This window comes from Coloeus monedula (genome assembly GCF_965178545.1).
Source record: "Coloeus monedula genome assembly, chromosome: 1".
NCBI lineage: Eukaryota > Metazoa > Chordata > Aves > Passeriformes > Corvidae > Coloeus > Coloeus monedula.
In genome coordinates, this window is record NC_138781.1 from 23,944,996 (window position 1) to 23,960,402 (window position 15,407).

Here is a 15,407-nt window from a genome sequence, read left to right on the forward strand (position 1 = left end):
ATCTACTGTCATAATTTTCTTTGGAGACCTTAGCTTTTAAATGCCTATTTCATTTTGACTACAAATTAGTGGTGAAATCTTCAGAAGTTAAAATGGGCAATATGTAATAGTCACCTAGTTAACATGAATGTTTTCTTAACTCTGTTAAAGTCTGCAAAATGAGAAACAACTACCTTAAATCCTAGTTTAACTCAATAACTATTTTGCCTCTGAATAAAGCTATTGCATATTAAGTGTTTGATTTTAATCTCTTTGTTATAACTGGGAATTTACTCGCCAAATTACCATGTTCATGTCAATATAAAAAAATATTGTATGTGTATCACAGGAGAGCCCATGAATTCAAATGGTAATGAGATCTTTTCTTTTCTGTTTCTGTGTTACTGGACTGGATTGTGCTGTACTGGGGCTTCTTAACAGTTTGATGTCTGTGGAACAGATGGCTGAACAGAATGAGTTACTGATGCAGATGCAAAGTTGACACAGAACCATCTCCAGGCTGTGATAATAGAGATGGATGGCTCTGGGAGGGAAAGTTCACACAACAGTGTATCTTATCAGCACACTGTAGACCCTAAGTATCTGACAGTTCAGCTTGCTCTCAAGAAAGATGATTTCTCTTTGCTATTATCCTTACTTTGTTTCTTTTGCTGCTGGCCTTTTCAAGGGAAGTGCAGACTGAAGAAATTTAACCATAAAGAATAGTTGTTATAATATAAAAACCCTACTTGAAAGACTAGTTATAAACAGCTTTGCCAGATAGGACTTTAAAACACCATTTTGTTTCTCCTTTTAACAAGACTCTCATTCCTGCTCTATCTTTGCCTTCTACGTGGCCTTGTGGGAGAGCAGGTCCATATACTAACATGTAACTCACAAATGATCATCATCACTATCTTGAAATCTATACATTGATGCAAATAGGAGTTTTACAAAGGATCTCAGCTGTTTTTTCTTGTTTCTGTTCTGTGCAGTCCATTGGGCAGCCTATCATGAGGTGGTAACTCATGTCTGAGGTATGCTTTGTAACTCTTCCTAGGTTTTGTTTCATTGGAGCACACACATTCCATCATGTGCATAAACTGGATCCATCTTGACTGCTTGTAAGAAACCAGTCAGTTTGTATTCTTTACTCATTTCCCTTAGTTACAAGACTTACACACAGGAGTTATCATTGAAGACAGTGGAAGTTAGCACAAAACCAGGTCTCCTTTTTTCCCTTCTTCCTCACTTCTTCTTATTACCATTATTAATTCATAAATGTTTCTATATTCTTTGCTATTGCAATTTTCTCCTTTAGTCTTCCACATGCTGTGAAGTCAGACCTCTCCCAACATGACCATAGCTGCACTGAAGCTGGTGCTCCAGTTTACTCAGCCAGAAGTGGTGGAGCCCTAAGATGCTCTCAGAGAACACAACTGCTGAGTAGGAAAGGGAATGGATTTCATTCTGAGCTTTTAAGCAACAGTGAGGAACAAGCAAGGGCCTACAAAGAGGAAGTCAGAAGTCATCTTGTGACAGGTTACATAAAGTGAAGATTTGTGGTTCCAATAGCCAAAGGGAAACCAGAAGAAGATTTCTGCAGCAGACTCCTCAAATAAGCAATATGGTTTTGTCACGGCCAACACTCCTTTCACTGAAAGGTGGGTTGTGCTTCTAGCCTGAATCAGCCGAGTGAGAACTCCTTGTGGTGTGCTGGCTCTCCTCATTCTCTTCGGACAAGGTAAGTCTCTCCAGCTGAGCCCAGCCACTCTCATCGCTCAGGATGCATTAACCCTTGCCACACTTGACACGTGGGTCGGGCCCGTGTGAAACTTCCCAACACGGTTTGTGTTTAGACAAAGTCCATGTCACTTATTGCAGCCCAGTCGGTCTCTAGTCCTCCTGCTCAGCATCTGCCCAAACAGTGGCAGCGATAGAGAGGGACATTTGCCACGGCCCTGGCACAGATGACACCCTCACACAGGTCCACGCCCAGTCCCCTCTCGGTACCAGCGCTAATTCCTCTCACATGGGTTCGCGATGCAGTCGGGAAGGCCCTGTCCCGCCCAGGATGGATTTCGCTCGCGGTTGTTCTTGTGCAGCTCCGGAGCGATTTCCCCACCTCATCCGTGGGGATGGCGTTCTCCGTATCTGTCTCACGCAGGGCGAGGGGGTCTCTTGCTGCAGCGACCAAAGCACGTGGCAGGAGCGTGTCTTTCCAGAGGCCATTGTGATTACAGACTGTGACAGTCTCGCCACCACCACCCCTTCAGGCGTACACTCGGAGCACATCTCTGCAAGGGTGTAAGCCTTGAGTCCCGCCCGTGACTCCTGTCGCTGGCATTCCCTCGCGCAGGCTGCGATGGCCGCCGCGCCCCGCTGTCCCCGCCCCGCCATGGCGCGGAGCAGCAGCGCCCCCTGCCGGGCCGCGCGGGCAGCTCTGCATCCCGGGCCCGGCAGCGGCTGCTGTGGAAGCGCGGCCCGGGAGCGCCAGGGTCGCCTCTCATCCAGCGCCCGTGCGGGTCAAGTGTGTGAATCGTCTCCGTCGCTGCTTCCGTGCATCACTGCCCGTGAGATAAACCCAGCGCTCATTTTTGATAAAATCCCTCCTGCCTTATTTTCTCGTTCCATGGATGTATTAGTTTATTTCAGCCCCAAATCTTTTACGGCCCGTACACATTTGTGTGAGAAAAAGCCCCGAGAACCCATAAATAAGCAGAAGTACACTTGTTCTGCAGACAAACTTGGGCCACACAATTTTGGTTTGAAATAGGAGAGTGAAGTGTGAGAGCTAGAAACACTACTCATTGCACCAGGCAGAGGTGAGGGGAGGACTAGGCAGCAGCAGTCCTATGTTATTTTAACATAAAAATACCAAGTAAGTTATTCTTACATCTGTAGTATGAGAAAGTATTAATATGTTTCATTTCACAGATAGAAATACTGGCATAAAATTGCTTCCCTTATATCCCATGGAGACTAAATGACAGACCTAAGGTTTCAGTTCAGGCATTACCAGATAACACATGTGGTGCATGTGGCTACCCACCTAAAATTTAGGAAAAGACGTTTTTTCCTACTATGTAGATAGTCATTATAAAGAAATAGCCATAAAAGGATTAACATGCTTTACTCAAATCTCATACTTTTGCAGAGATATGCTCAAATCTTGAAGTGGATAGCTGGACTTTTAGAGGTTCTGGTGACAAGAGTGTCACAGTCTGTAATCACAACAGCTTCTGAAGAGAAAGGACATGCTCTTGCCATTGAATTACTCACATTTTCATAGGCACATTCTTGGTGTAATTTTTATCTCTGCCTCTAAGAGAATATCATCTGGTGTTGAACAGCTAGGGGATGTCCTTTTATTCCCTAGGAATATCCAGCATATCCCAGTCTACCACTTTTACTGATACACTTCTAAAAAATTATTATTGTGGTATAGCTTGAAACTTTCCTATGGTATGTTTTTACTCTCACTCCATGGCCACCTTGGGCATGTAGAATATTTTTCTACCTTCCTTTTTATCCACTCCTTTGCAGAAGCCCTTTATCTGTTAGAAGACTGTATCCTCCTCTATTTTTCTTTTCTAGAAAATCTCCTCGTTCTGTCTTACCTCATGAATCCTACTGTTCCTGCTCTGGCCACAATCTAGAGAATATTCAGCCCAAGAAGTATTCCCTTCCCTTCCCCCTTCCCCCTTCCACCTTCTCCCTTCCCTTCCCTTCCCTTCCCTTCCCTTCCCTTCCCTTCCCTTCCCTTCCCTTCCCTTCCCTTCCCTTCCCTTCCCTTCCCTTCCCTTCCCTTCCCTTCCCTTCCCTTCCCTTCCCTTCCCTTCCCTTCCCTTCCCTTCCCTTCCCTTCCCTTCCCTTCCCTTCCCTTCCCTTCCCTTCCCTTCCCTTCCCTTCCCCCTTCCCTCTCCCTTCCCCCTTCCCTCTCCCTTCCCCCTTCCCCTTCCCCTTCCCCTTCCCCTTCCCCTTCCCCTTCCCCTTCCCCTTCCCCTTCCCCTTCCCCTTCCCCTTCCCCTTCCCCTTCCCCTTCCCCTTCCCCTTCCCCTTCCCCTTCCCCTTCCCCTTCCCTTTTCCTTTCCCTTTTCCCTTGTGATCCATTTAGCTTCTTTCCCTTGAGCATCATAGCTCTCCATATCTGCCTCTTGTTTCATCACCTTTTGGTACCTGTTTCTCAGCTCTTTTCCCTTCTTGCCTAGTCTAGACCCTGCCACAGTTCCTCTCCTAAATCTTACCAGCCATGCTCCATTCTGTTTCCCTAAGTTCTCCTTAGTGAAAATTTCCCTTTCTGTTACTGATTGTGAAGCCCACTCCATGTTGTGCACTTCTAGCTCTTTTTAGACAGGGAAGGTTCCTCAGTACTCTTAACTTCCACCCCCTAAATACACTCTTCCAAGAGAGGATTCCTCAGCCTCTGTTCCTATGCAGGAGTTCGCAGTCCACAAATGCTACTTGAGCATGATGGGAACCCTGACTGTTCCTCCAGCACGGTGGAGGGAGCTGCTGAGAGACCATCACAGTGGTTTGTGAAAACCACACAGCTCCTTGGGCCTCCCTGTCTCTCCTCCTTCCTGCAGACCTGCCTTTGGCTCCTGTACAACCAGGCTGTATCAGGTTGTCTCCTCCAGGTTTCTAGCCTCAGGACTGTCAGTGTGGGGCTGAGCTCTTCACACTCAACTGGCCCATCACAGCCCAGATCTGCAACTTCTGGGGTTGCCACCTGTGTATAGACTCTGCTGTTAAATCCCAAGTTTGCATATGCCCACCTAGCCCACATGTGATTGGCAGTCTTTTCAGGCCTTGCAACTTGGCAAAATTAGGCCTGTGCAGACAAATTTCCCCTCTCATATGCCTTTTTCCTTCTAGCAGAGTAAAGCCTTATTTGAACATGCTCCAAAAAAATACCTGAGCATGCTGGGAAAAGCTGGTAGAGGTGTTTAACTTAGGCAATACAATATATTTTTTTCCCTTGACCTCACATTTGGAGGCTACTGAGGCTTTTGGCCTTAATTAACACAAAACACATCTGAGGTAGATATTTTGTGTGGGAAAGCCTAGTTTTCAAAACACAAAGATTGATCAATTCACAAGCCATGTAAAAAAAAGTCTTACAAAGTAGTGGAAAATAGGAAATTCTGGTAAAAAGCAATTCTGTCAGTCTTTTTCTGTGATACATAATCAAATAGAGTTCCACACTGGGCAAATAAGATTGTTATCAAACATCTGCATTTATTATTGGACTACTGCTAAAAATACAATTTTATAACAAGCAGACTACTGTATACAAATAATAAAATCTCTAGTTCTGTAAACTAAGATAGGTATAGAGTGCAGTGTTTAGCATGTAATATACTGTACTAGATCCCAAGGGTTATTAGTAGATGTACAAATCTTGCAGGCAGAACAGTCTTGATCTGGGGAGTTTGACAGTTTATTGCCAATTGCAATAGTGCAGAGTGGTCTGCTGCTTTATTCTATTTGTCAAATTGTTTTTACGAGTCTATCAAGATGTCACTTGTTTTTGTCTGGCTCCCGAAGAGCAAAGAAGACTTGTGGGATGAAGAAAGAGTTGTCCTGCAGACCTCTTTCAGGCAGTTAATTGCATTGAACTCCACTGATTTTCATGAATCATATGCACATAGACAGTAGAAGTAGCAGTAGTAACTTCTTGGTTCTGGTGCTTCACACCAATATATTTTAATTTTTTTTTTTAAAGTTAATTGTGTCTAAACATAGCAGGTAGTTTTATACATATGAGGAAGGCAATGCAATCAATGGCCAATTTAAGCATTTAAATTTCCTGTTTTTTGCAAAGATCAAAGTTGATGTGAAATCTATCATCTGAAGAAACTAATGAAACTTGTAAGTAAAGGAATGACCAAACTGGATCAATTTTATGTAGAGCAGAAACAGACCCACTGTACAGAATAAAATCTACTTAATATGGACATCAGATTCCAAATGGTAGGTGTTTTTGTAATACAGCAGAAAGTAGCGGTATCTTTAATAATCACATATTTAGAAATGCTCTGGGTAAGTTGGAGACCAAAGCTTCTGTCCTCCCACAAGATGTATGTTTTGGCTCTTCATACAGTCTCATATACAAAAGCATTACAGTCAAGCATGTACATAAACAACAGAAAAAATCCCACTGCTTTGCAATTGAATGGCCTTTCACATTACCCTTGTGCCAAAATAACAACAGAAAAAATGGAACATCAGGAAATGTTACATGATATGTGGTTTCTAACATATATGCCTTGCTCTTACATTACTTATACAAGAGTATGAAAATCGTGTTGAGACACCTGCAAGCAACGGCAAGAAAGTTAGCAAAGCAGTAAGGTTCTCAAAAGTAATAGCATTTAAAAATAACATTTCCAGAATATTATTTTATTCAGAATTCCCTTTTTCTTCCCCTTATGATTTTTCATGTTGTTATCAACTGAAGAACTTTGAGCAATAGTGACCAGTCTGCAGAACTAACTGCACCAACACTTCCATTTGATTGACTGTCTGAACAGCAGTTATGACAGTAGAGATAATTCTGCATGGAACTGGAAGACTAACATAGTGAGGAAGGAAATACAACAGAGAGGTTGTGATTTGTGATTACTGACCAAAAAAAAGAAAAAAAAAAAAGCCAAAAAACCCCAATCCAAACACTAGTTAAAGGATAATTTTTACTGAAAAAGTCTTATGACTAAGAAACTGAAATACTTATTGTTTTAATGACAGGCTTTGTATGTTGTATGCCAGGAGACCAGCAACAGAAAACGCAAGGTAAAAAGACACTCTTTCTATGTTTGGGTCATTTTTCACTAGGCCTGAGGGAACAGGTTGCACTGGTATCCTGACGTTTTCATTTCTACCACAGTCTATGTAGATAAGGTTATCCTCAACTTTTCCAACCAAAAGAAGCAAAAGATCTTGAACAGCCTGATTCTTCCAGATATTTCCACTCTGCCAAAGGGAATTCAGTTCCTGTTCTGGAAGTGAACTAAAAAGCTGATCTATTTTTCCTTTGTGAACAAATCTGTTCAAACCTTTGCCTTTTGCCAGATAGAAAAGAGCCAGAGGCTGCCTTGAATGATGCACAGTTCCATAGACCTCTTTGAAAGACTCACTTAAGCGTTGAACAAAAGTTTGCATTTTCCCGGAATCTTCATTTAGTTGTTTTTTATTTTGGGGCCAGAACAACAAGGAGGCTAGGAAGAAAGGCTCTACACACGTTTGTTTCACTTCCTGCAGAATGCTTAGAAGCAGACTCTTCAACTCCTTAGGACCACGTAACTTGGCAGATTCAGGTTTAATGCAGTTAAGAACAATATTTGCCAAAATCAAATTCTGTTTGTCTTTCTGAGTTGCTTGTTTATCCTTCTCACACAAAATTGCATATGCTCCTACTATGTCTTCTATTTCTCTGTCAGCATTTCTGTGGTTTCTGTGAAGGTAATTCAAAATGCCGGAAAATGAGTGTGCTTTGGAAGCTTCCACAGCATCCCTGTATGCTTCTATATACTGAGAAATGGACCACTCTGAGTCCTGTTTATTTTTCAGTTGTTCAAAACTGAAATCACAAAATATTTCTGTGTATTTGGTAAAACATTCTTGAACCTTCCCATACAACTTTGCTTCTACCATTTCTTTTTCTCTGGTCTGTGTTTTGAAAAGCACAAAGTAGTCTTCAAAAAAGTCAAATGCCCTTTTCAACCTTGATCGCAAATGACACAAAAAGCTGGAATAATGTCTAAGAACCTTGAACATTTCACTGTCTTCACTGGAGTTTTCTACATTCAAAACACTATTTCCTGACAGATAATTTGTCATGCTTTTTCTACAGTGTGAGTCTTTTTTGCTGAAAAAAGGAACATGCCAAAGGACATCAATAACATAAAGACCAGTTTCTATTTCTCCCTGATAGCCAGCAGTATTGTACACTTGAAACTTTCTTTTAAGTTTTTGATTCTGCAAATATTGTTCATTGACTTCATTTTCAGCTTGCCTCTGAGATTCTTGGAAAGCCCGTGAAGCATTCTTAGCAAGCGCTAGCAGGTTGTCCAGTTTCCCAGCTGTCAGGGCTGCATTCTTTTCTTTGCACTCTACCCAGTCTCTTAGCTCACCTTTAAAGACTTGACCTAGTGTGTCTGATATGTATGAATTGTGTTGTGCTCTTTCTTTGGCTGCTTTGGCCCAGCGCAATGCAAGGTCAAATTTCCTTTCTTTAATGTAGAACCTTGCTAGGGCTTGGCAAATGTAAACATTTTGCTCAAATCTAGCAGATGCTTGTTCTAACACACGTTCCACATCACCACGCTTTTCCTCCTTATGAATGGCTTCAATTAAGGGGGAAAATGATGTGTCAGACTCATCACCATGCTCTTTGCGCTGCCTAGTAATCAGCAGGGTTTGTATATCACGAACAAGTTTGTCTTCCTTTAACAATAAATCTTCTTTCAACAGCTTTGATGTAATTTCACTTTTAGACAAGCCATAGGTTAGTTTCAATTCTGTTAGGCAGTGAGATGCTATCAACGGATGAACGATACGAAGGCCTTTGTATCTCATGTGCTTATGTGCCTGATCAGATATTAGGATATTGGAACAAATTCCCATCTTTTCTATTAGTTTATCTTTATTGCAGCCTGTGTCTCGAGAATGAATTCCTAAGAATTCTTCGCATAGTGATAGTGAAATCATAGATATTGTTAAATACGAGTTTAACAGAGTTAGATAGCAAACAAGTTGTGCTGGTTTAGAGGCAGTATCTAAGTCATGCAAGGTATTTTTTACCACTTTTTCTATATACTGTGGATCAAAGTTTTTCTTCATAATCATAAATGAATAGAAATTGGCAGAATTTGAATGCACCTTTTCAATATATTCTAGTTTCTGGTCAAAGGCCCTTTGCTCTTTTTCAGAAAGCATTTGTTTTAAAGAAACACTGTTCAAGAAATTGATGGTTGAACTTTCATCAGGATTTTGAGATCTCATACAGTTTAGAATTACCACTAAAGGTTTTACATACCGAATGCCTTTTTCTGTTATAGCTGTCTGAATTTCTTTCTGCAGAACATTGACATTTTCTTGCTCTTCAAAATCATCCACAAGAAGTAACACTGGTAAATAACCTGTGTTGTCATTTGCTCCACAGGTGAGTAAAGTTGTCACCTGTGTTCCAATATCATGTGGTTTACTTTTCAGAACAGCACATCTGAATTGCTTCCGTAAATTCCAAAGGATATGCATAGATAATGTTGTCCCACCACATCCTGGGTGGTGGTAAATGTTGATAATTTTTACAGGTGAGTCATTAGCACTGTCAGATGAAGACATGATTAGGCCTTCAAGCTTTTCATAACTGTCCCTTCTGATAAAATCTGAAGTATAGTTTTCTTCTGAAAAGTAGAAATTCCACCACGATACTTTACCACCTCGATAAAATTCTTCTTCCCGCTCTTTCAGGAAATTTTGAAATCTATCTGTATCCTTTTCTATTTCTGTGTCTTTGCATTCATTTTCACAAAGTATTTCTAATCCTGCCATGGAATCTTCTTTGCTCTTTAGAAGACGAACAGTAGAATGATCAACAGAGGGCAGAAGTCTTTCAGAAGATTGCATGTCTGACGCTAGTTTTATGATGGTACCATTTACCATTTCCAGGGTTAGAGTAGAAATACATTTCTCTGAGAGTGCTTCCTCATTGATGCCTCTAGCTTGAAGAAGATCTTTCCATCGCTGGTGTGTACCTGTACCTATGCAAATGCAGACCATATCTTGTAGTCCCTTTAATTCTTGGTAAAATGTCATAAAAGTTTCAGTAAGGGGATCTACTGAATCTTCTACTATGGAAAGCAAAAGAAACACTATTAAAAACTTTTCATTCTGCTTTACATCTTTGTGTGAAAGAAAGGAAATCATTTTTCTGACACCAGCAGCTCTGTCTCGTTGCCATAAAGTCGAATCCAGTGGTAGCTCATTATTGCCTTTGAAGTCTGATCCACCATTGCATAAAATCCAGTTGGTCTCCTGACGTAGTTTTAGCCTTTTAGCTTGTTCAGAAACGGAACCCCCCATGTGTTCATAGTAATCTGGGAAGTAAAGTTTGGCATTTCGATGTTTTTGGTAAGTCTTAAACACACCATTCATTTCTGATTCAGAATCAAAGTCAAGCACAGCAAACCATTTTATTTCATGTAAAAAGTCTAAGTCTGAAGTTTGATTTCGGAGGCACTTGTTTGTTACCAAAATGTAGTAGTTATAACAAGAGTTCTCTAGTGAGTCCCTGTTACCTGTGAGCAGACTAACTAGCTTTAGTCCTTCCTTTGGTGACTTCTTTGGCTTAAAGTTATGCTCTTCTTCTGCTCTTCTACGACGCTCTGCTAAAGTTGTCAAGGAACCTTTAAATTTTTCGCATTCTTTTGTATTGTAAATATTTGTGGAACTAGCTCCATCCCGGATGAAAATAGCTTTTTTCCAACTCTTACTCTTATATTCATATGTGTTGGTGCAGAAATATTTTGTATCACAGAAGCAGTGTTGGGGAACCACATCTATTTCAATGACAAAGAGATCTGCTGGAGTTCCATTTTGTAATAATACTTCCACAAATCTAGGTGGTCTAATGCAATATTTTGCAATGTCGGTGTAGAGGTCATTAAAGTACTTTTTGATGTGTGTATTAAAATGCTTAATGTATACTTCTTGGTTGGTAACTTTTATTCCTTCTATTTTCCCATGTGGATTGTCACGTACTCCAAAATGAATAGTGCCATTTGTGCGGGAGTTCATGCAGGCTGCAGCAAATCGAAATGCTTCATTGCTAAATTTCATCAAGATTTCATCTTCCTGTGCATTCTCAGTGTTGGTAAGTAATTTGAATTCGTGTGCTGGATCCATGAGATTGGATGCCCCTGTTTCAGGGACATTAAGAATATTATACTGCATATATCGAGTACCATCACTGAAATTATCAAAAGGACGTGGCATACACATCTTTCCAGCTGGCTTCTGGCTGCTTGACAGTGGCTCATCTGTTTCATTCTTTTTGCCAGCTTTGCTTGCTTTTGTGTCTTCTATGGGCTTCATCTTAGAATCCTTCAGTATACTGGAATTAAGTGATTCACAGTTCTTCTTGCACTCTTTCTTTGCCATTTCTCCATCTTTTCCTCCTCCATCAAAACTCTGTTCAGTGCCTTCTTGTTCCACAGCCTGGTTTGAACCCTTACCTAGTATGTCAAGCTCTTTCAGGACGCACGTGATTTGAAAAGCAGGCCCATGAGGCATACCCATTTCCACAAGATCTGCTTTAGTCATCCTCTTCAAAGCAAAGCCAGTCACAGCTTGGTGAAACAGGATTTCTGCATGTTCCTGGTCAATCTTAGCTACTTCAGTTGCCCATTGTTTGACTTGTTCTTTTGTCCACTGTTCAATATGCTGATACGAATATGATTCCTCATTTTTTTTAGTGGTTGCCTTTTCCATTCTTTAAGGGAAAAAAATCACAAAATTACTAAACAAATGAGTGAAACCGTTGCCTAATAGCTGACTAACACATATTTCCTTGCTGTTATTAACCGTTAATTTCTTCATTTTAGGATGTGACAGGAAGAACAGCATCTTACATTCTAATTGGTCTTAGTGAATGTGGACTTTTGCAGAAAATTTAAAGAAAGAGAAAAAATTCCCCTTAATAGCATCTAATTTTACTTTATCCTTTCATTTCCTCTGGGAGAATTATATTCATTCTTCTGGAATTTTAAGCTTATGGAATTGCACCCACCTATAGTTGTAGCATTAGTAGTAATTGCCCCTAGGTGTCAGGCACCTTTTCCTGTTCATAGCTCAGTGTTCCTGAAACCAAATTGTTGGGGAGGATGAAAGTTTGGTAAGAAAGTTTCACAGGTATGTAGACTTGGCAGAAAGATCTCTGAATGTAGAAACTGGGGATGAGATAGAAATGAAAGCAAGTTTTGATATAGAATAAAAGATGTTTTGCTGAAACAGTGATCGATGAGTAACCTAGAAGGCAAAGGTTGGAGATGAGTTGGAAGGAGATTTTTAAGAGTAGGACAAAGGTATGTGACTACAAACAAAGACATGTTTTTCACCAAGTAAATAAATCTCAAGAAGAGCATAAGTAAATAGAAAACATGTCTTTACCAAAAAGAGAGATATAGCAGCAAACAAGAAGTGTTGATGTAGCAAGAAGAAGAAAGGTCTGAGAATTTTCCACTGTAAGCTTAAATTGTAGCTTACTTACTCTTGTGATTGGATAATAATGACTATAATATGGTGATGATAGTAGTTATGATAGGCTATAGGCAAATGTAAAGGTATTGTGTATGGTGCTTATTGGTTGTTATGTGTTAAGATACTCTGCAAAGAAAAGTATATAATGCTTTGTAACTTGAACAGAAGGCGGCTTCAGGTATGCCTACAGCTGGAGCTGGCAGCTGTAGGGCTGGCTCTGGATACCCACTCCCTGAAATGCTGTAACTTCGCCTATGCAATAAACAGCTTTCAAGAGAGCCGCCTGAAGTCCAGACATCCTTCGTGAAACTTTCTCCTATACCAAATGACTTCTTAGATTTTTTCAGCAAAACTTTGTTTTCTGAAAGTACACTTGGTTATCTAGGCCACTCTAGTGACATGCTTTCCTTAAATTACTATTTGATTTCCTAAACTGTAAACTTTATTGAGATGCAATAGTAAAGATTTCTTATACCTGGTAGGGGAAAACAGCTGTCCTACTTTTGGCCAAGCTGCCTCCTGTATTAACAAATGATGAGAGCAGAAAAAAAAGTGGGGCTGTGAGCTATGGTAGACTGCAGTTGCTTTTTCCCTTATGGAGTCTTGCTCTTGCTCAGAAAAACTAGTTTCTAGTTCCTTAAAATTCTACTGTGGTAAGCACATATTGTCAAAAATTGAGGGTGCAGGGGGAAAGAAGCTCCATGGTTTTATTCTGCGGCTGAAGTAACTGTTGCTATTCACTGGTAACTCCACCCACGGTATTTGAAAGCTGAGAAAAGAAACTGAAACTAAAGCTTTTCGTGGAGACAGACTTAAACCCAGCAACGTAAAAGAGTGATTTGAATTCCCACCCAATCCATACCTTCTCATAGAGGTACAATTTAATCCTAACATAAAAGCAACCATTGTTATGTCCTTATAACAGTTTTTCCATGTTTTAGTGTTTGGAATCCCCCTGATGAGATCTCTCCTGCGCTGGAGAGAACAGGATACTTTCATTCCACAGACATAATGCAGTGTTTGTATCTTTCATGGTACGTGCTAGTTAATGATTCTGGCCAAATGAAATAGTTGAAAGATGACCTTTTCCAAAATGGAACAACTGTATCACATAATATCTGCAGAATAGTTTCTTTGAGGTCATATTCTTTAGGATTATTTCACTGTAATCTCGTAACAAAAACTTTTCATGTGCAGACATTCAGCAGATTTGGAAGACTTTATCTTAGTAGATTATGGGTAATTTTATATATAAAATTTATGTCCCAAGAAACCTAAACACCCAAACTGCAAACCTCAACCAAAACACATGGTATCAAAATAAGCCATCAGATCTTCATAAAACATTTAATCCTAGAAGTAAATATGCATGTACTTACTGTAACTGTTCTGTTCTGCAGGCTTTTTCCTATAGTTGTTCAACACACATATTTTCTTCAAACAGGAAGCCCAACAGCTAAAATTCAGCTGAACTGCTCTTCTAGAGTATGGGAGAGAAAACCCTTTAAAATCACCTTGTAAACTTCTAACATAAGCATAAGGCCAGAAAGAGAAGGAAGGAAAAGAGTTTTCATAGATGTATGATCAGTTTTCCCCGTGGCAAACATTCATCTCTAGAGGATACAAAGAACAGTGCCTGATAGAGAATATTTATTATTCCTTACCTTTCCCTTGGCAAAATGGACCTTTACCCTTCCAACACTGTGTCTAAATGCTGTCAACTGGACAAGTCAAGCTGGGTGTTGCAGAGAAATGGGAGGATATAGGAGCAGGGTGTATGGGAGGTCCTTCTGCTCCTATTACTTTCTCTCTTACCAAACAAAGTTGCTTCCGGTCTGCCTCTTTCTATAACTTCCTGTTTGGGAAATCATTGTTCTCTTAGGAAATTAAGGTCAGAATCCTATTCTGGTATGTCTTTTTAAAAACACTTACACAGCACTGTCTTGAGCTGTTATCCAGAAACTTGAGAAATTAGGAAACACCATCTGAGTAATACTTGGCTAATAAAATGCAGAGAGAAACAGCTATGCACTGACCAAACTGTTATGAACTGACCACAGTCCCCCATTCTCCATGCCACTGGGCTGCTTGGGGTGGCAGATGAAGGAGGTAGGAGAGTTGGGAAAGGAGTGAAGTTGAGGCTGGGAAAATGGAGTAGGATGGAGGAAGATGTTTTTGGTTTTTACCTTGTTTTTCACCATTCAACTCTATTTTATTTGACAACTAATTAAATTAATTTTTCCCAAGTCAGGTCCATTTTGTCCATAATGGTAACTGGTAAGTCATCTCCCTGTCTTTTTTTTTTTTTGACCCAGAGATTTAGCATCTTATTTTCTCCCCTATTCTGCTGAGAAGGCAGAATGGGAGGGTGGCCGCATGGGTAGCTGGCAGCCAGCCAAGGCCAACTCACCACAATCCATCAGAATGATACCTGCTCTGAGAAAAACTGGGTGAGGTCATCAGAACACTGCACATTTTAGACAGCAAAGAGCATCTCCAGCCACCACAAAGCCAGCTGTGGACAAGCCAGCATCTCTTTCAGTTGTTGATGCTGTTAATGCTACTGTTGCTTCCTATCCTTATATGCTTTCCTGTGTACTTTAGCTATGGGTGTTTCTGAAGTTCTGGCACGCACCCATCTGCTATTGCACAGATTCTTATTAGGAGAATTCTCACACCTTGAATCTCTAATTGCTGCACTTATCTGGAATGCATCCTCAATAGATTGAATGGTATGGCTGTACATTCAACAATCCTGTATATTCTCATGTCAAGGCCAAAGGAGACAAACAATGCTTGATATGATGTAACAAATATGTCACCTTCCCAGGATATGGTACAGCTCTGTCATTATTCTAATCATTCTGCTATGAAAAATTATAAGAAATAATAATACTGTCATTGACTTAGCATGTGGGACTCAGAGAACCCTAAGAACCTTGAAGTGCAGCATCTGCTTTAGATGCTGCTGACCCTGAGCACTTTGTATGTGAACACTGCTGCACCCTTTTTGCTTGGGGGAGAGAGACTGCTTTCTCTGGCAGGGGCCTTTGTTTACAGAGGCATAGCCTGCATCCCTGGAGATCATTCAGATTTTCTTTCTGTAGTTGAGTGTGCTTGCTGAGGCAGCTGGCTACTTCTCATCTATAGGAATCCAAGTGATG

General features: G+C 40.6%; 1 protein-coding gene across 2 annotated transcripts; it reads right to left on the reverse strand.

The window, feature by feature from the left end:
* Window positions 1-5,302: 5,302 nt before the first annotated feature.
* On the reverse strand, window positions 5,303-14,010 carry SAMD9L (sterile alpha motif domain containing 9 like). 2 transcript variants are annotated; one of them, XM_082295958.1, is made up of 3 exons: window positions 13,908-13,952; window positions 13,623-13,723; window positions 5,303-11,476 (listed from the first exon to the last, which is right to left on the reverse strand). In XM_082295958.1, exon 3 carries the CDS (start codon window positions 11,473-11,475, stop codon window positions 6,712-6,714), a length of 4,764 nt encoding a protein of 1,587 aa, XP_082152084.1. In that variant the 5' UTR covers window position 11,476; window positions 13,623-13,723; window positions 13,908-13,952; the 3' UTR covers window positions 5,303-6,711. The 2 variants fall into 2 exon arrangements, with proteins under 2 accessions (XP_082152084.1, XP_082152085.1); XM_082295959.1 differs by lacking the exon at window positions 13,623-13,723 and having other exon boundaries at window positions 13,908-14,010.
* Window positions 14,011-15,407: the final 1,397 nt, after the last annotated feature.

What these genes read in the sequence shown, in the direction of transcription:
- SAMD9L (XM_082295959.1), bottom strand. Translation starts at nt 11,475, where the DNA reads ATGGAAAAGGCAACCACTAAAAAAAATGAGGAATCATATTCGTATCAG.